The sequence below is a fragment of the Eubalaena glacialis genome, chromosome 7 (genome assembly GCF_028564815.1).
Source record: "Eubalaena glacialis isolate mEubGla1 chromosome 7, mEubGla1.1.hap2.+ XY, whole genome shotgun sequence".
NCBI lineage: Eukaryota > Metazoa > Chordata > Mammalia > Artiodactyla > Balaenidae > Eubalaena > Eubalaena glacialis.
The window spans coordinates 5,263,741-5,283,612 of NC_083722.1; the positions used below are offsets into that span (position 1 = coordinate 5,263,741).

Here is a 19,872-nt window from a genome sequence, read left to right on the forward strand (position 1 = left end):
GGTTGTAACTCGATAAGTATTGAAATGAATATATGAACAACACGCACACAAAAAATGGAATAGAACAGGATCGAATATGAAACTGGTGTTTCTTCTGTGTGTGGGCATATAGGTATCCGATCAAGATGTAAAATGTGTTTTTACTGCGGGTTACTGCTAGAGGAATGACAGGATGGCACACATAACCCTTCAGAGATACAGGAATCCTTACACACGCTCCTCCTAAGAGCTGGTCGGCAGATAGATTGAGGTTATATCCTCTGAAAAGGGTCTGCAGCGCAAATATTGTTTCTTGTGCTGGCTTTAGAATAGGATTTAGGGAAATCAGAACCAGGAAGGTGAGGAATAGGGTCAGAGCATCAGAGGAATGCCCAGGGAGCTTGGGAAAACAAGGAAATAGGTGGTAAGGTTGACATCTTCTCTGGAAACCGAGGAGCTGGGGTTCCACCTGGTGGGACAGCCCTCCCACCTGTTTGACCTGAATCCTAGTGAACCCAGACCCTTCCTCAGGAGATTGGTCAGTGACACCAATGTAAAGTATACTCAAGGTGATACTGTGCCCAAATGCAGGAGCTGGCAGGTATGGTTCATAGTTCAGAGGGATCATGAGACAAGGGACTACGGTTATTTTCTTTTGGAGTACCTAGAAAAATTTTCCTAGAGTAGTAATTTTATGCTTTACATATTTGTTCTTTTCTTATTTTTATGGCTATAGGACATAACATGAAAATAAAAATAATTATATATATATATATGATGCTTCCTTCTGAGTATTTCTTTACAAGTTAACAAACTTCTAATTTTAAAGGCTACCAAAATAATAAATTAGGTAAATGGGTTTTTTGTTTTTTGTTTTTGGCTGTGCTGGGTCTTCGTTGCTGCGTGCGGGCTTTCTCTAGTTGTGGCGAGCAGAGGCTACTCTTTGCTGCCGTGCACAGGCTCTAGGTGCATGGGCTTCAGTAGTTGTGGCACATGGGCTCAGCAGTTGCAGCTCGCGGGCTACAGAGCACAGGCTCAGTAGTTTTGAGGCACAGGCTTAGTTGCTCTGCGGCATGTGGGATCTTCCCGGACCAGGGCTTGAACCCGTGTCCTTTGCATTGGCAGGTGGATTCTTAACCACTGGACCACCAGGGAAGCCCAAATTAGGTAAATGTTTTATGTAATATATAGAGTGCTAAAGTGAAGTGGTATATTTTAGGACAGTATTTTAGTTTTTGATCTTCAACTAGTCTACAATAATGGTTAAAGGATATCTTCTATAATACTGGTTAGAGAATATCTTTTTTTAAAAAAATAAATTTATTTATTTATTTATCTGGCTGCGTTGGGTCTTCGTTGCTGTGTGCAGGCTTTCTCTACTTGCGGTGCGCGGGCTTTCTCTAGTTGCGGTGAGCGGGGGCTTCTCATTGTGGTGGCTTCTCTTGTTGCAGAGCACAGGCTCTAGGTGCACGGGCTCAGTAGCTGTGGCACACGGGCTTAGTTGCTCCACAGCACGTGGGATCTTCCCGGACCAGGGCTTGGACCCGTGTCCCCTGCATTGGCAGGCAGATTCTTAACCACTGGACCACCAAGGAGGTCCAAATTAGGTAAATGTTTTATGTAATATATAGAGTGTTATAGTGAAGTGGTATATTTTAGGATAGTATTTTAGTTTTTAATCTTCAACTATTCTACAATAATGGTTAAAGGATATCTTCTATAATACTGGTTAAAGAATATCTTATTTTTTACATGTATATGTATAACTGAATCACTTTGTTGTTCACCTGAAACTAACACATTGTTAATCAACTATAGTCCAATATAAAATAAAAATTTTTAAAAGAGTATCTTATTTTTATAAAAAGGTTCCTATTTTACAGAAGATGGGATCTAGGAGGAACTTGAGGGGTCAATCTTATTAGCCCCCCCCTTGAACCCGGAATGTCAGCAGTGTTAACTGGACTCTTGCCTCTTCCCTCTGACCAAATCCCTGACTTTGGTGTACCTTATCAAGACCTTGTAGGACCAGGAGACAGTTTGCACTTGAAAGTTAAACATCCAGCTGGCTAGAGCCAGCAGGAAGGCAAAGCTGGGGTCCTGTCTCAGGATGGAGGAGGTCAGGAGGCTCCTGGAGCAGCCAACAAGATCAGAATTGTGAAGAAGAACCAAAGGCAAGGGTCCGAAGGACCACAGGAGCAGTGCACGAGAAAGCATGAGAGGAGGTGCAAGCCACCAAATTTAACTCTGGCAGACCTAGTCTTCCTGGCCTAGAGTTCCTTGGAGAATGAGGAGTGAGCCTTCTAGAGCACACTTCTGCATTTCAAAACCAAAGAACAAAACTAAAGCCCTTTTTACTTTGGAAAATTCCAAAACACATACAAAAGTAGAGAGAGTAGTATAATGAACCTCCATGTACCCATCACTTAACTTCAACAATTATCAACATTTTTCCAGTATTTTTTCATCTGTCTCCAACTTCCCACCCCCCACTCTCACTCTGCCACCTTTTAAATTTCTTGGAGTATTTTAAAGCAAAGCTAGCCATCATGTTAGTTCACTCATAAACACTTCTCAGTATGTATCACTAACAGACAAGGGCTTTTAAAAACACAATGATACCACTATCACATCTACTAAAATTAACAATAAATTCTCAATACCATCTAACACCCAGACTGTGTTCGGTTTTCTGCTGATATCTCACGAATATCTTTGTGAAGTGGGTGTGTTCAAGCCAGGATCTACACGTGATGCGTTTGCTTGATTTGTCTCAGGTCTCTAATCTCTGAGTCTAGAACAGCTCTTCCTCTCCTCTCCCTCCCCTTCCTTGTGCCAATTGTTTATGGATTAGAATTTCTCACGTTCTGGATTTTTATCATGGTCAACTTAATATGGTTCTTTATCCTGTCAGCTGGTCGTGTGGTCTAGAAGCTTGCTTTCAGAACAGGTGGTTCAGGTGAGAACACCTCACGCACAGTGCCCCGTTCCCTCCTGCATCCTGTCAGGGGCATGTCTCACCTTTCGTGTGGTTGAGGCAGACGAGGGGGCTCTGGTGTTGGTCATTAACAGGTTCCTATGAGCCTTGAACTTACATGTTTTAGCAACCATTGTAATTGCCTGGATTCCTTATTTTATTCAGGGATGCAAAATGAAATTTTCTGCAGGTGTGTCTTCTCTTGCTTTTAACAGCTTACATTCTTCCATGAAGACCTCTCCCTCATCAATTATTTGGTTTCTCTGAGATACGGTTTGTACAAGAAAGTCTGCAGCACATGTTAAAAGCGACACAGCGTGTCTGAGCGCTTCCATTTGTGTCCTTTTCCTCACTCCAGCTTCCCACCCGGGGAAGATCAAGGTCCACTCCCATCCTTTTTATGCCTGAAGCACAGAAGCTGGTGATGGAGCCACAGCTTACCGCGTGCCCTCCTCTCATCCGCCCACTAACAGTCTGGTCACCGTCCTCTGTGCTTCTCCCACCAGGACGCCATCGGTTCCTCCTCTGATCTCCTCTGTCGGATGCTTGTCACTGTATATCTCTTTTTAAAAAATGTTCCCTTTAGTCCTCGTAAATAATTATCTATGTATCGCATCTACTTTTCTAGATTCTTTGGAAGCAGGACTCATGTTTTTTTTTTTTATAAATTTATTTTATTTATTTTTGGCTGCATTGGGTCTTCTTTGCTGCACGTGGGCTTTCTCTAGTTGCGGCGAGCGGGGGCTACTCTTCATTGAGGTGGCTTCTCTTGTTGCGGAGCACGGGCTCTAGGCACGTGGGCTTCAGTAGTTGTGGCTCACGGGCTTTAGAGCACAGGCTCAGCAGTTGTGGCGCACGGGCTTAGCTGCTCCACGGCATGTGGGATCTTCCCGGACCAGGGCTCGAACCCGTGTTCCCTGCATTGGCAGGTGGATTCCCAACCACTGTGCCACCAGGGAAACCCAGGGCTCATGCTTGATTTATCTTTCTATCTTCATAGCGACTAGCCCTGCTTAACCTTTCGTGGGAAGTGAACAATTACTTATTTAATGAAAAAAATGAACAAATTAGAAAAGAAGAAACCTTTAAGCCCTCACCACGTTGGACTTTTTTTTCTCTCTTAAAGATGAATGGGTATGTAATGAATTTAGTACAGAATGCCGATTTTAATTAATTTATCATTAATTGTTAATTAATTTTAATTAATTAATTATTTATTTTTTTGGCCAGACTGCTCGGCTTGCAGGATCTTAGTTCCCCGACCAGGGATTGAACCCGAGTCCTTGGCAGTGAAAGCACTGAGTCCCAACCACTGGTCTGCCAGGGAATTCCCTGATTTTTAATAATTTAGAAATATGATGATAGACTTCTCTAGCTATTAAAAAATAAATTACGTTAACCTCTTTTTAATTAAGGTGGGATCCAAATGGGCTGTAACTTTCTAGATACCAAGATATTTTTATGTTCTTCCCACGTATTTTTCCTGTTTTATCTGCCTTTATCTTAAATTTTCCAGCTTTATTGAGATATAATTGATGTAACACTGTGTAAGTTTAAGGTGTACAACGTGTTGATTTGATACACTTACATATTGCAAAATGATTACCACCATAGCTTAGCTAACATCTCCATCCCCTCACATAATTACCATTTCCTTGTGATGCCTTTATCTTTAGATGCCATCTAAAGTATGAGTGCCATTTTCCAAAGCACATCCCTTAATCATGATTGCTGTAGACACCTGCTGCTATAAGAATAGTGGTAGCATACGCAACAATATAAATGTGCTCCATCCTCTATGAAAAACTGCACACATTTGAAAATTTCTGCATTTTGAAAGAAAAAATCTGATTAAACAGAAATCAGGTGGGACAATATTTAAAATTTCAAAACCTGAAAATGCAAACTTCAATTGTATATTTTTGTGGGTGAATAATGCTGCTACTATGCCAGTGTGTGACCATTTCAATGAGCAAAATTTTTGAAGGTCGATAATTTCCTGAACTTGTTACTAAAATGGTGTTGTATATAAAAATGCTAGCAAAGCAACAAAAGGTGTTTCTTACCAAGAAATCAAGCTCTTCATTTAGGCTGTGGTACTGATCCAGTTTGGCTCCCAGTAAGACAGGTACGTCTCCGACATTCTTGGCTTCATTTGAATCAAAGTCTGTAACCTGAGATGAAACATATTTGTACTCACTTCCAATATGTTCACACCCCTTGGAACATTTGACAATGAATATGTTATTAGTTTAACCATCAGAGAGATCTCCAGTGGTTTCAATAACAGATGTGTAGAACTTGGAGTCAGAATGATTTCAATGTTAAGTATCTAAAATTGTATTTTTGTATGTTAAAGATAGTACATAGTGAATGTTTAACTCACCTCAGTATCCTGATCTTGAAATGATTTTTCATTAGCAATTAACTCTCTGAAAGCTGTGATTCTGTCTTTATGCTTCAGTAGCTAAGGAAAAAAGCATTTTCTATTTCAGAGGAGAGGAAATAAAACTACATTCCAGAACATTTATAATAAAGTCACCAAACCATGCACAGTCCCTGGTCTCCAAAGGTGTCTTGTTTTTAAAGCTCTTGTGTAGCAGAGCGTTCACACAGCAGGCCTGAGACTGCTGTCCTTAGAAAGGCCTGCTCGCCAGACTGCCCTCTGACTGGCATCTAGCAACTTGGATTGTGGGAGAGTTTCCATCATTTCCTGATATGAAGGCTCACTGTGCCTAACCTATTTGTACAAAGAACGTTTATGCTGAATACCCCTTTCCTTCGGGAGGGTCTGGAATTTTGGTACATGGCAGGCAGAGGGCACCTACCCAACCAGCCTCCAGTCAAAACCCTGGACACTCAGTCTCCAACAAGCAGCCCTGGGAACATTTCACGCACGCTGCACGGGTCACTGCTGGCGGAAGGAAGTGTACCCTGTGTGACTCACTGCGAAAGGACTCTTGGAAGCTTGGATCTGGTTTCCTCTGAACTTTGCCCTACGTGCTTTTTCCCTTTACTGATTTTGCTCTGTATCCTCTCACGGTAATAATACATCATAGCTGTGAGAACAACTATGTGCTGAGTCCTGCGAGTCCAGTAAATCGTTAAACCTGAGCGTGGGCTTGGGATCTCCAGAGAGCTTATCCTAATAGTCAATTGTTTTTGCAGCCAGGCTATTAAAATTCTTCTTTAAAGAAAAAAAATTAGCCAACTTTTTCTAGATGCAATTTATAGTCATTTCTCCTCATTTGTTTGTTCCATGTAATAACAATAAATCTTAACATTCAATATTCTAACTCCTCCAAATATTAGTGAGGGCTGCACAGAATTTTTTTTTTTTTTTTACTATGAACACTTGCCAGAAAAGAGGAAAAACTTTAATGAACGCCCATGTAACTATTATCCAGTTTCAACTACTAACAGTTAACGGTCAGCCTTGTATCGTTAATACCCCAGCCACTTCCTCCTCCCTGCAACTCCCTTCACTGAATCAAATTACACACATCATATTATTTCATCTGCCAGTATTACAGGAATGACACAGAAATTTACCAAGAGAACATAAATATCTGAAATGGTATTTTTATAACATCTTACTCGAATCCTCAACTGGGCTTATTTCTGAAGACTGGTTTAAGAAATGGAGGCCAGTAGTTTCTCTGCATGTCTGTTTATTCCTTAGTCCTTTTCTCTAGAGGTTAGCTAAGAGACAAAGAGATTCCGCAGAATACCTGCAACAAATTTTCTATCCACCTCAGTTCAGAGAAGTCATTTCCTGATAATGCAGCACTGAAATTGAATCCCAGATTTAAATACGTTTTTATTCCTTTAGCCAGATAAATTAGTCACTTCTGTATTCCTTTCAGATTAAAAGCGCACACATTCACGTCCTGTTATCACTTTCTCTATATAACTGACTCTCTTCATTCTCTCTCTCCACCTCTGCACCACTACACCAAGAAAAGAATGATTGAAGAAATTCCAAGAGCCTCTTCCCTTACCCTTGTCCCACTTGAGAAATAAAATTTGTTTTCAATGTATTCATTATTCCAAGTGATAAAGTTTGTAATCACTATAGAAATGTCAAAATACACACTTCTTCAGGAATCAGTAGTACCATACAAAAGTGAAAAAATAATCATACCAATTTTTTGGTAGATGAATGAGATTTTCTAATACATACTTATGTTATAAAACAAGTCAAATGTTGAACAGTGTATCTCCTTAGTGAGGGCCAAAGTAAAGCTAATCTTGTCCCCCAAAATAATTCTTTAAAAAAATCCAAAATTTTAGGAGCCTCTTTATACTTTTACATGACCTTTTTCTTTGTCTTTTTTTCACTAAAAATGATACAATTTTCAGAATAAAGAATACATACAGTACCTCTTTATCTAACTTTTTCTTTTTAAGATGAAAACTCTTCAATTTTTGTAGCATGATATCACTAATTTTCTCATTCTCTTTGAAATGTTCGGCATCAGGATTGGTGATGTCCTAAGGGTAACATTTTGAGAAGCTATATTAAAAAGTTTTCAGTAAAGCTAAAAGGAGGCAGGAAAGAAGACAAATGAAATAAATCTCCCTTCCAAAATAAGTGGCTAAACCAAAGGAGATAAAATCATATTGAACTCAATTCTTCAATTACTCATCATAAGCCATCTAATAAAGGGTTAATGTGGAAAGAATTCATATAGATTCACACTTGTATATAAATTGTTATTGGGACAAATTAGTATAATCACTGGGAAGTTAATAACTACACATGCTTATATACTCATACATACATCTGCTCTTAGCCTAGTCAGTTTACAAATCCAAATTTTAGTCAAATTGTTATACCTGACACCAGAACAATCAGACATCCTCAACAATACTGAAACTCTAGATATTTCAGTGGCACCCACATTCCACAAGAATGAAGATACTTGGACCAATATAACCTAAGGGTCAAAAGTGCATGCATTACAGTCAGACTACTTGGGTTTGTATCTGAGTTCTGTCACTTAACCATCTGAGTTCTGTCACTTAACCACTTGACTTTGGACAAGAAACTCAATGATTCTAAGCCTAAGTTTGTTTTTCCGTGTTAAAAAAAAAAAGTCTGATAATGTAAAAAATGGGGTAAGAATTGAATGAGATAACCTATGAAAAGCAAGGTCAACTTAAATGCCTCCAAGGACAGGTTGGGAAGTCAGCAAATATTTGTTGAGTGCCTGTTAAGGGTTTACCCTGCATTAGGCAGAGGGCATCTGACATATGGAGTCTCTGATCTTGAAGGCTTAAGCAAACAGATATTTGTTTGGCCTGGGATGAGATTTACTAAGAAGAGGGCTGATGACTCACTCCCTTACTGAGAGGTCTTGTAGAGAAGAAGCAGACACCAAATAAGACTGAGAAAGAACAGCAGCCTCCAGTGAGACAGGAGAAAGCCAAGCAAATATGGTAAGAAAGCAGACGTCTGAAGGGGCAAGGTGGGGTGGAAAAGGTTACAGCAAAGAAGAGTTTGTGCCATATTCAAATTCAAATATTAAAGACAAAACTTCAGGTGGATACAGTCTATGGGCCACCACTTTGTGATCACTGCTAAAAATGCTTAGCTTGGTTTCCAGCATTCAATAAATGCTAGTGTGCAACAAATTTTAGCTAAAAGAAAGCAGGAATAAAGGTTGTGTTGGATCCGGAACATTGCAAACTCATGTCCCCAAATTTTGGCTCAGAGGAGTGCACTGAAGCTCAAAGAAATGTACAATGATCAGAGGGAAGAGGAAGAAAGAGAGCTTAATAACTGAGAAGCTATCAAGTGTCATGCCCTTAAAATGTTCTCTCATTAAGACGTAGTGTTTGTAACCTCCCAGGGCAGCAGCAAATATCACTTCAGCTAAGGCTGAGAAAGGAAAATTTACTTGGCCAGGTCACACAACAGCGAGGTGGTGAAGCCGTGCCTTGAACTCACCAGACACTAACTTCATTTTTCATTCTACTAATTAATGTACACAGCTCTGCACTGCCCAACCCCTGCCCCAAAGCTGCATTTCAGATTGGGTAAACAGCTCATTTGTGTGAACAATCTCTCATCACAGGCTGCCCTGAAGCACAGGACTATTACTCTGAGGGAGTGTTCCTGAAATGTGGAAAGCACTGAGGGAAGGGTTTTGCCTGAAGTTTTTATTTTTTTAATCTTATTATATTATCTTACTATAGATTTGTGGGAATTAGGTGTTGAAGAAAGAAAGAAGTAGTGGGAAGAAGGAAGGGCTGATTGGTTGGTTTAAGGATCTGTATTTTTACTTCCATTTTTTTTCTTTCACAACTTAATTGTCCAACCTTGATATCTCTTCTCCCAGTAAAAAATATGATTTTTTCTAATTACCTGGCACATGAGAAGTCGTACCATCAGAGCCAGAAGATTGCAAATTTTGGAGGTCAGCTGCGAAGTTCTTTTCATGTCTGGGGGATTCAGGCTCTCTCCTTCACAAGGTGAGTGATTCAGGAACAAATTAGAATGTATCATCTTTGCATCCTACATGTACACAATTCAGATTTGCCACAATAAAGACAAAGAATCTGGATTACTTTTTAGGTAAAATGCTGAATAAAATACCACTCTTAAAAACTCAGAGCAGTGGTTCTCAAACTTTTTGATTCTCAGGATGCCTTCATACTCTTAAAAATTATTGAGGATCCCAAAAACTTTTTGTTTATTAGGTTATATCTATCAATATTTATTGTATTGAAATTACAACTGAGAACATTCAAAAATATGTTTACTAATTCAAATAACAATAAATCTATTACGTGTCAATGTAAGTAACAATTTAATACAAAGCACATTTTCCAAAATGAAAAATTAGTGAAAAGAGTGGCAGTGTTTACACTTTTTGCAAATATTTTTAATGCTGGCTTAATAGAAGATAGCTGGATTCTCATAATGTGCTTCCCGCATTCCATCAGCCGTGAAAAGCAATTACACCATCACATGTCACATAGCTTCTGGAAAACTCCACTGTACACTTGTGAAAGAATGAGAATGAAAAAGGCAATAATGTCTTCGTATTTATTACCATGAAAATGCTTTTGACCTCAAAGATACTCCCGGAACACACTTTGGGAAAATGGACCTAAAGGTAATGAAAAGCAAAACTAAAAGCAGAGTAAAAAAATTGATTTGTCAAGATAGAACAAGGAACTTCACTGCTTTTTAAAGAAGAAAGCTCAAGAAAAAAATTGTATACTGGATAAACTTCTACACAGTTACACTAATTTACTCAGTGTTTGCTAATTCAAAACTTGCCATGATTTGGCTACCAGCTAAACTTAAGGTCATCTTTGTTTAGGTCAGTGGTTCTCAAAGTGTGATCCCTGGACCAGAAGCATCAGTGAGATCCAGGATCTTCTTAGAAATGCACATTCTCAGGCCCCACTGCACACCTACTGAATCAGAAAATCTGGGTGGGCCCCAGCAATCTGCATTTTCACAGCTGATGCTGATGAATGCTAAAGTTTGAGAACCACACTGGCTTAGATAGTCCTTCCTTCTTTCTGGAGAAAAGATCACAGAGAGAATTTTTTAATAAGAGAACAATATTTTTCTGAGTCATTAAAAATAATAGAATTATTTACTTGCAAGCAATACTTATACTGATTACAGATTCATGAAAGAGAGTCCTCTAAGGACATCTTCAAGCAACAGATCAGCTCAGCCTAAGTTATTACGACAAATGTAAAAATAAACTTATACATTTTTCTAGTTTAGATTAGCCTTCTTTCTAAGTACTCAGAGTTAATAAGATTGTATACTATAAATACTTTAAGGCAGGCCTACAAAACTGAAATAGAACAGATATGCTCTGGCTTGTGAAGATTATCACTACCAGGACATGCTTCCAGGCTGTCTGCCAAAAAAGCCATTTGAACTGCAAATACAAAATTACAGCCTTTCCAAACACATTGATATGAGGCTCTCATGATGTTTTTAATGAATGTTAAGTAGATATATTATGATGATCATTTTGCAATATATACAAATAACAAATCTTTATGTTGTATAGCTGAAACTAATATAACGTTATATATCAACTACATCTCAATAAAAATGTTTATAGCTTTACAAAATTACTGTGTGTTACAACATAGGTTTGTTTTACCTTGTAAACCAAATATGCAATTGTATTATTTAGTTTGAATAGGTAGATGTGGCATGAAAAGATTGCGATCCCCACTTAGAAAATCTTTTCTCAAAGGATTCTCCGGATGATTGGTCATAGGAACCCACAAAATTCCCACATTAATTTTCACCACTACCAAAATAATCACAAGAGGCCAGGAATGGCTGTTCTTTAATGTGAGTACCCAAGAACCAAAGAAACTTCTCCAAACCTGTGGTGCATTTTCCTTTCTCTCTTTTTTGTTAATGACTCTCTCTGCCAACAAATTTGTGTATGGGCCATGCCCAAATATGCATCAGAAGAGTACTAGAAACTCCTGAAATTCTGCATTAGAGATTCTGAATCTGTGATAATACCTTTGCCATATCTGACTCTATTCCTTCCTCTAAGTTCTCCTTGAGTTGAGCTATCTCACATTTAGGGACATAATTTTGCTCCTCACTCCTTGCAACCTGCTGCTGAAGTTTTGAGTTTTCACTTTTTACTTTGTTGATCTGCTGCTGGAGTTCTGTATTCTTAGCCTTTTCATTGTCGGATATGAACTGCAAATTTTGAACTTGAGCGACCAATTTCTCAAGTCTAGATTTCAGTTTCTGTCTTTCACCCAAGTTTTCCTTTTCACGTTTCTGAAATTCCTCCTGTAAAGACAGGAACTCTTGTTCTCGGGTCTCTTTTTCCTTTTTCAACAAGTCCAGAGCAGAAGTGGTGGCCTTTTCCAGTTCTCCTTTGAGTTGCTGCAGCCTCTCTACCTCTTCTTCTTTCTTGCTTAAGGCTCTGTCCATCTCCATGCACTGACTTGCAGCTTTATTTTTTTGTTGCATTTCAGTCATGTACCTTTCCTGTAGACTAACATAATTGCCCTTGATCTTCTTAAACTCTAGCTGTAAGGTTTCCTTTTCATTCCTGGATTCCTGAAGATGTTTTTGGGTGTTAACTAAAATCTCATGCAAATCCTGCAATGTCTTCTCTGTATCATTCTTCTCTAGCATTACTCTGTATTTGTCTTCAATTAATTCTTCAACATTCTCCTTTAGCTTATTGATGATGTCCACGAACACGTGCTGTTTAGTTGTCTTCATCTGCAGTTCTTCAACCTTCTTCTCTAAATACATGTTACTACGCTGTAGGTCTTGGATCAGAGTTTGCTGTTCTTTGTTAGTACGTTTTAATTTTCGTAGGACTTCGTTTAAAGCCATGTCCTCTTCCAGAGGTTGTGAGCTTTCCAAGCTCTGCTCTGTGTCGGGTGTCATGCAGTCCTCCCGAGCTGCTCCACCACTCCAAGAAATGCCTGTCGGAGACCAAGTTGAGACAATCTCTGGACTCTCCCTCCCCTCCACTGTGACTTCCTTTTGGTGCCTGACTGACATCTCAGGAATATCCGTAGAATTCTGTATTCCTTTTGAAGAACCTGCAATCTGTAAATTACAGTAAATAAAATAAGTATGAAAGAGTAGAAAGATCATGAGCTTTGAGGTCTGGCCTTGAATCCAAGATCCCTAGTTTGGTATTCTCTGTTCTGAAATAACAATGACAACATCTACTTCCAATACTGATGTCTAATTAACAAAAATACTTAAGTATTAATTGCTGAATGTATGTACAGCACCTAATAGCACAGCAGAGCACAAACAGTAGGTATATGATAGAGATATGTATTACACTTACTTTTACAGAGGAAAAATTAAACTTTGATACTCTCACCATTTTCTATGACACAAACTTTTCTGAATACATATAACTTTCTTTGACTTCAAATGAATTAAAACAGATTTGTCCATCACCCTAAGCCTGCAAAGCCTTTTTTAAAAGTTTATTTTCTATTGAGGTAACACTGGTTTATAACATTATGTAAGTTTCATGTGTACAACATTATATTTCTACTTCTGTATACCCTACAGCGTACTCACCACCAAATATTTAGTTTCCATTCATCACCATACAGTTGATCCCCTTTACCCATTTCACTTATTCTGTTCATTTGAGTTTTTTCCATGTATGAGGGAAATCATATGATATTTGTCTTTCCCTATCTGACTTATTTCACTTAGCCTAACACCCTCAAGATCCACCCATCCATGTTGCTGCACATGGCAAGATTTCATCTTGTTTATATAACAGTAGTATTCTATTGTAAACATATAAAACATTCTCTTTATCCATTCATCCATTCACAGGCAATTAGGTTGCTTCCATATCTTGGTTATTGTAAATAATGCTGTGATGAACATAGGGGTGCATATATCTTTTCAAATTAGTGTTTTCGTATTCTTTGGGTAAATACCCAGAAGTGGAATAGCTGGACCATATGGTAGTTTTATTCTTTATTTTTGAGGAATCTTCATGCTGTTTTCCATAGTGGCTGCACAAATTTACATTCCCACCAACAGTATAAGAGGGTTCCCTTTTCTCCACATCCTCTACAGCATTTTTTTTTTGAATTTTTGAATTTTATTCATTTTTTTATACAGCAGGTTCTTATTAGTCATCAATTTTATACACATCAGCGTATACATGTCAATCCCAATCTCCCAATTCATCACACCACCACCACCACCACCCCACCGCTTTCCCCCCTTGGTGTCCATATGTTTGTTCTCTACATCTGTGTCTCAATTTCTGCCCTGCAAACCAGTTCATCTGTACCATTTTTCTAGGTTCCACATATGTGCGTTAATATACGATATTTGTTTTTCTCTTTCTGACTTACTTCACTCTGTATGACAGTCTCTAGATCCATCCACGTCTCTACAAATGACCCAATTTTGTTCCTTTTTATGGCTAATATTCCATTGTATATATGTACCACATCTTCTTTATCCATTCATCTGTTGATGGGCATTTAGGTTGCTTCCATGACCTTGCTATTGTAAATAGTGCTGCAATGACCATTGGGGTGCATGTGTCCTTTTGAATTATGGTTTTCTCTGGGTACATGCCCAGTAGTGGGATTGCTGGGCCATATCTCTCCAGCATTTATTATTTGTAGACTTTTTGATGATGGCCATTTTGACCAGTGTGAGGTGACAACCTCGTTGTGGTTTTGATTTGCATTTCTCTAACAATTAGCAAAGTTGAGCATCTTTTCATGTGCCTGTTGGCCACCTGTATGTCTTCTTTGGAAAAATGTCTATTCAGCTTCTCTGCCCATTTTTTAATTGGATTTTTTTGTTGTTGTTGAGTTGTATGAGCTCTGTATATATTTTGCATATTAACCCTTATTGGATATATGATTTGCAAATATCTTCTCCCATTCGGCAGGTTGTCTTTGTATTTTGTGGATAGTTTCCTTCACTGTGCAAAAGCTTTTTAGTTTGATGAGGTCCCATTTGTTTGTTTTTGCTTTTGTTTCCCTTGCCTGAGGACACATATCCAGAAAGATATTGCTAAGGCCAATGTCAAGGAGTATACAGCCTATGATTTGTTCTACAAGCTTTATGGTTTCAGGTCTAACATTCAAGTCTTTAATCCATTTTGAGTTTTGTGTATGGTGTGACATAGTGTTTTGTTTTTTTGTTTTTTTTTTTGCATGTGGCTTTTCAGTTTTCCCAACACCATTTATTGAAGAGACTATTGTTTCTCTATTGTATGTTCTTTGCTCCTTTGTTATAAATTAATTGTCCATACATGTGTGGGATTATTTCTGGGCTCTGGATTCTGTTCCATTGATCTATGTAACTGTTTTTCTGCCAATATCATGCTGTTTTGATTACTATAGCTTTGTAATATAGTTTGAAATCTGGGCGTGTGATACCTCTACCTTTGTTCTTTTTTCTTAGGATTGCTTTGGTTCTTTGGGGTCTTTTGTGATTCCATATAAATTTTAGAATTGTTTGATCTATTTCTGTAAAAATATCCTTGGGATTTAATAGGGACTGAATATTTAATAGGGACTGAATATTTAATAGGGACTGAATAATAGGCATTGAATATGTAGATTGTTCTAGGTAAGTGTTAATTTTTCTAATCTATTAGCATGGAGTATCTTTCTATTTGTGTCTTCTTCAGTCTCTTTCAACAATGTCATAGTTTTCAGTGTACAGATCTTTCACCTCCTTTGTTAAATTTATTCCTAGGTAATTAATCTTTTTGTTGCAATTGTAAATGAGATTTTCTTAATTTCCCTTTCTGCTAGCTCATTGTTAGCATATATAGGAACACCACAGATTTTTGTATGTTGATTTTGTACCCTGCAACTGTATTCATTTATTATTTCTGACAGTTTTTTTTTGTGAAGTCTTTAGAATTTTCTATCTATAAAATCAAGTAATCTGCAAATACTGAGAGTTTTACTTCTTCCTTTCGAATTTGAATGCTTTTTGTTTCTTTTTCTTGCCTAATTGCTCTGGCTAGGATTTCCAATACTATGTTGAATAAGAGTGGCAAGAGTGGGCATTCTTGTCTTGTTCCTGATTTTAGGGGGATAGCTTTCAGGTTTTCAAATTTGAGTATGATGTTAGCTGTGGGTTTATATAGCTTTTGTTATGTTGAGGTATGTTCCTTCTATAGTAATTTCATTGAGGGTTTTTATCATAAATGGGGGTTGAATCTTGTTAAATGCTTTTCTGCATCTATTGAGATGATCATACAGTTTTTATCCTCCATTTTGCTAATGTGATGTATCACGTTGATTGATTTGCAAATGTTGAACCATCCTTGCATCCCTGAAATAAATCCCACTTGATCATGGTGTATGATTCTTTTCCTGTATTGTTGTATTTGGTTTGCTAATATTTTGTTGAGGATTTTTGCATCTATGTTCATCAAAAATATTGGCTTGCAATTTCTTTTTCTGTGTTGTCTTTGTCTGACTTTGTTATCAGAGTAATGTTGGCCTCATAGAATGATTTAGGAAATGTTCTCTCCTCTTCAAGTTTTTGGAAGAGTTTGAGAAGAATAGGTATTAAATCTTTTTTGAATGTTTAATAGAATATACCAGTGAAGCCTCCTGGTCCTGAACTTTTTTTTTTTTTTGGAGGTTTTTGATTACTGTTTCAATCTCTTTACTAGTGATTTGTCTATTCAGATTTTCTATTTCTTTTTTTAAAATTTATTTATTTTTATTAATTTATTTTTTGGCTGCATCGGGTCTTTGTTGCTACGTGCAGGCTTTCTCTAGGGGCAGCGAGCAGGGGCCACTCTTCTCTGCAGTGTGCAGGCCCCTCACTGCAGTGGCTTCTCCTGTTGTGAAGCGTGGGCTCCAGGTGTGCAGGCTTCAGTAGTTGTGGCTTGCGGGCTCAGCAGTTGTGGCTTGCGGGCTCCGGAGTGCAGGCTCAGCACTTGTGGCTCATAGGCTTAGATGCTCCACAGCATGTGGGACCCTCCCAGACCAAGGATCAAACACGTGTCCCCTGCATTGGCAGGTGGACTCCCAACCACTGCACCACCAGGGAAGTCCTTCTATTTCTTCTTGATTCGTCTTCGAAGGTTGTATGATTCTAAGAATTTGTCCATGTCTCCTAGGTTGTTGATGTATAGCTGTTCTTAGTATTCTCTTATAATCATTTGTATTTCTGTGATACCTGCTGTTAATAGTCTCTTTTGTTTCTGATTTTATTTAGCAGAGTGCTCTTTTTTTCTTAGTGTGTCTAGCTAAAGGTTTGTCAATTTTGTTTATCTTTTCAAAGAACCATCTCTTAGTTTCATTGATCTTTTCTATTGTCTTTTTAGTCTATTTCATTTATTTCCACTCTGATCTTTATTATTTTTTTCCTTCTACTGACTTTGGGCTTTGTTTGTTCTTCTTTTTCTTGCTCCTTTACGTTTAAGTTTAGATTGTTTGAGGGTTTTTTTTCTTTCTTTCTTTTTTTGGCTGCACCGTGCAGCTTGTGGGATCTTAGTTCCCCAACCAGGGATCAAACCCATGCCCTCTGCAGTGAAAGCACGGAGTCCTAACCACTGGACCGCCAGGGAATTCCCTGAGATTTTTCTTTTGTCTTGAGGTAGGCCTGCATTGCTATAAACTTCTTTTAAGAGCTGCATCCCTATATGTAGTATTTTTATCTTCATTTGTCTTCAGGTAACTTTTTATTTCTCCATTGACCCAACAGTTGTTCAGTAGCATGTTGTTCAGTCATGAACATATCTGTGATTTTTCCAGCTTTCTTCTCCTAGTTGATTCCTAGTTTTATACTATTATGCTCAATATGATTTCAATCTTCTTCCATTTATTGAGACTTTTTTTGTCCCAACATATGGTGTATCCTTGAGAAAATTTCATGTGCACTTGAGAATGTGTACTTTGTTGCATTTGGATAGAACGTTCTGTACAAATTTATCAAATACATCTAGTCTAATGTTTCATTTAAGGCTGATGTTTCTTTGTTGACTTTCTGTCTGGATGATCTATCCATTGGTTTAAGTGGGTGTTAAAGTCCCCTACTATTATTGTGTTGCTGTCAATTTCTCCCTTAGGTCCATTAATAATTGCTTTATATATTTTGGTGCTCCTATGTTAGGTGCATATCTATTAATATATGTTACATCTTCTTCATGAATTGTCCCCTTTATTATTTTTATATGTCCATCTTTGTCTCTTATTACCTTTTTTGGCTTGGAGTCTATTTTGTCAGATATGACTATAGATACACTTTCTTTTAGCTCCCATTTGCTTGGAGTATCATCTTCCATTCCTTCATTTTGAGCCTATGTTTATCTTTAAAGCTGAGGTGAGTCTCCTGGAGGGAGTATATAGTTGGGTCTTGTTTTTCATATATATTTTTTTGCAGGGGGAGGGTCTTGTCTTTTAATCCATCCAACCACTCTGTGTCTTTTGATTGGTGAATTAAATCCATTTACTTTTAGGATGATTATTGACAGATGAGGACTTGGTACTGCCATTTCATCTTTTGTTTTCTGATTGCTCTCTATCTCCACTGTTTCTTTTTTCTTGTTTCTGTCTGCTATTTTTTTTTTTTTGGTGGTTTTCTATGATGTTTCTCTTTTTTATGTTTCACGTATTTGCTCTAGATTTATGTTTTGTGGTTACCATGAGGTTTGTATAAAACATCTCATAGATAAGACAGTCTTTTTTCTGCTGATAGCATCTTATCTTCATTTGCCTATATAGGTTCTGTCCTTTTCCTCTTCCCCTCGTTTTTGTTGTCTCAAATTATCCCTATTTATGTTGTGAGTCTGTTACCAAATTTAAGTAGATATGGTTATTTTTTCTGCTTTTTTTCTCCCTTGATATTTATGCTATATTACAGTGTTAACAATCTATTCCGACATAGAGTTGCAATTTTCTGATTCTATTTATCACCTTACTCGAAGTTTTGTGTATTTTGCCTTTCTATTTTTGGCATAAGAGCTCCTTTCAGCATCTCTTGTAAGGCACATCTAGTGTTGATAAACTCCTTCAGCTTTTGTCTGAGAAAGCCTTTATTTCTCCTTTGCTGGATAAAGTGTTTTTGGCTGACAGTTTTTAATATTTCAGTATTTTGAGAATGTTATTCCACTCCCTCCTGGCCTATAGAGTTTCAGCTGAAAACTCTGCTGATAGCCTAATGGGGGTTCCTTTGTAGGTAACCATCCTTTTTTCCCTAGTTGCCTTTAAAATTCTTTGCCATTGACTTTTTTTTTGTATTTTTAATAAAATTTTTATTAGTTTCCCTTAATGTTAACATCTTATATACCATGGCACATTTGTTAAAATTAAAACAAAACAACACAAATGCACTGCTATTAACTAAACTCTAGATTTTACCATTTTCCCACTAATGTCCTTTTTCTGTTCCAAGATCCAATCCAGGGTATTACACTGTATTTAGTACCTCTTTGTCATTGACTTTTGACAGTTTTAATATAATGTGTCTTAGAGAAGATCTTTTTGCAATGAGGTAATTAGATGTTCTCTTGGCTTCATGGATTTGTATATATAGTTCCTTCCTCAGGCTTGGAAAATTCTCAGCTATTATTTCTTTTTTTTAAACCTTAATCTTTTTACATCCCTGATATGCTGTTGGTTTCAGTAATCTTTATTTTTATTTATTTATTTTTTTCTGAAAAAAATCTTTATTCCAACAGGGCTCTTTATAGCAGTTAATTTTAGAATTAAAATGAGCAAAAATTCAGAGTCATGTTCCAATTATAAATCTCTGTTGTCATCACAATTCAGTCATGATTAATATTTTGAAAACTGAAAAATCTTTATTTTATCTCCAAGAAAATTAAGCCAGGTAAAGAAAATTAACTTGAAGTGTTCTTTGAACTTCCTATTCACTTGAAGACATCATCTTATTTTTCCACTTAAATATTTTTGTTTTATTGTGACATATACCTTATATACAGAAGCATGCACAAAACACTGGAGTTTACTTTAAAGAATAGTAATAAAGTAAGTACCTGTGTAGCCACCATCCAGGATAAGAAGTAAAACATTTCTCCCCCTGTGCCTTTTCCCAAAGGGAAAAGGCCCACGGGTATATATATTTTTTTTAATTTATTTTTTGACCGCCCTGCACGGTATGTGGGATCTTAGTTCCCTAAGCAAGGATCAAACCCGTGCCCCCTGCAGTGGAAGGTCGGAGTCTTAACCACTGAACCACCAGGGAAGTCCCTCAGCTATTCTTTCTTTAGGTAAACTCTCTGCTCCCTTCTTCATCTCTTCTTCTTCTGGGATAACCCATTACCCTACTGTTGTCCCTCCTAAAAGAGTTGTATAGCTCTCATAGAATTTCCTTTTTTTTTGGCCTCTCTTTTTCTATCTGTATCATTTCTAGATTTCTATCCTCAAGCTCGCTAATCCTCTCTTCC

At 37.6% G+C, this 19,872-nt stretch overlaps 1 protein-coding gene across 3 annotated transcripts in view; it reads right to left on the bottom strand.

Annotated features, from left to right (window-relative positions):
* The window catches only part of CAGE1 (cancer antigen 1), a 47,262-nt gene that overhangs the window by 16,086 nt on the left and 11,304 nt on the right, over positions 1-19,872 (bottom strand). For all 3 annotated transcript variants that reach the window (XM_061194799.1, XM_061194798.1, XM_061194796.1), the window contains exons 2-5: positions 9,327-9,476; positions 7,340-7,450; positions 5,343-5,423; positions 5,023-5,130 (exon numbers count right to left, since the gene is read on the bottom strand). In XM_061194799.1, coding sequence (XP_061050782.1) covers positions 5,023-5,130; positions 5,343-5,423; positions 7,340-7,450; positions 9,327-9,467 — 441 coding nt within the window. In that variant the 5' untranslated portion in view covers positions 9,468-9,476. The remainder of the gene's footprint in view (positions 1-5,022; positions 5,131-5,342; positions 5,424-7,339; positions 7,451-9,326; positions 9,477-19,872) is intronic.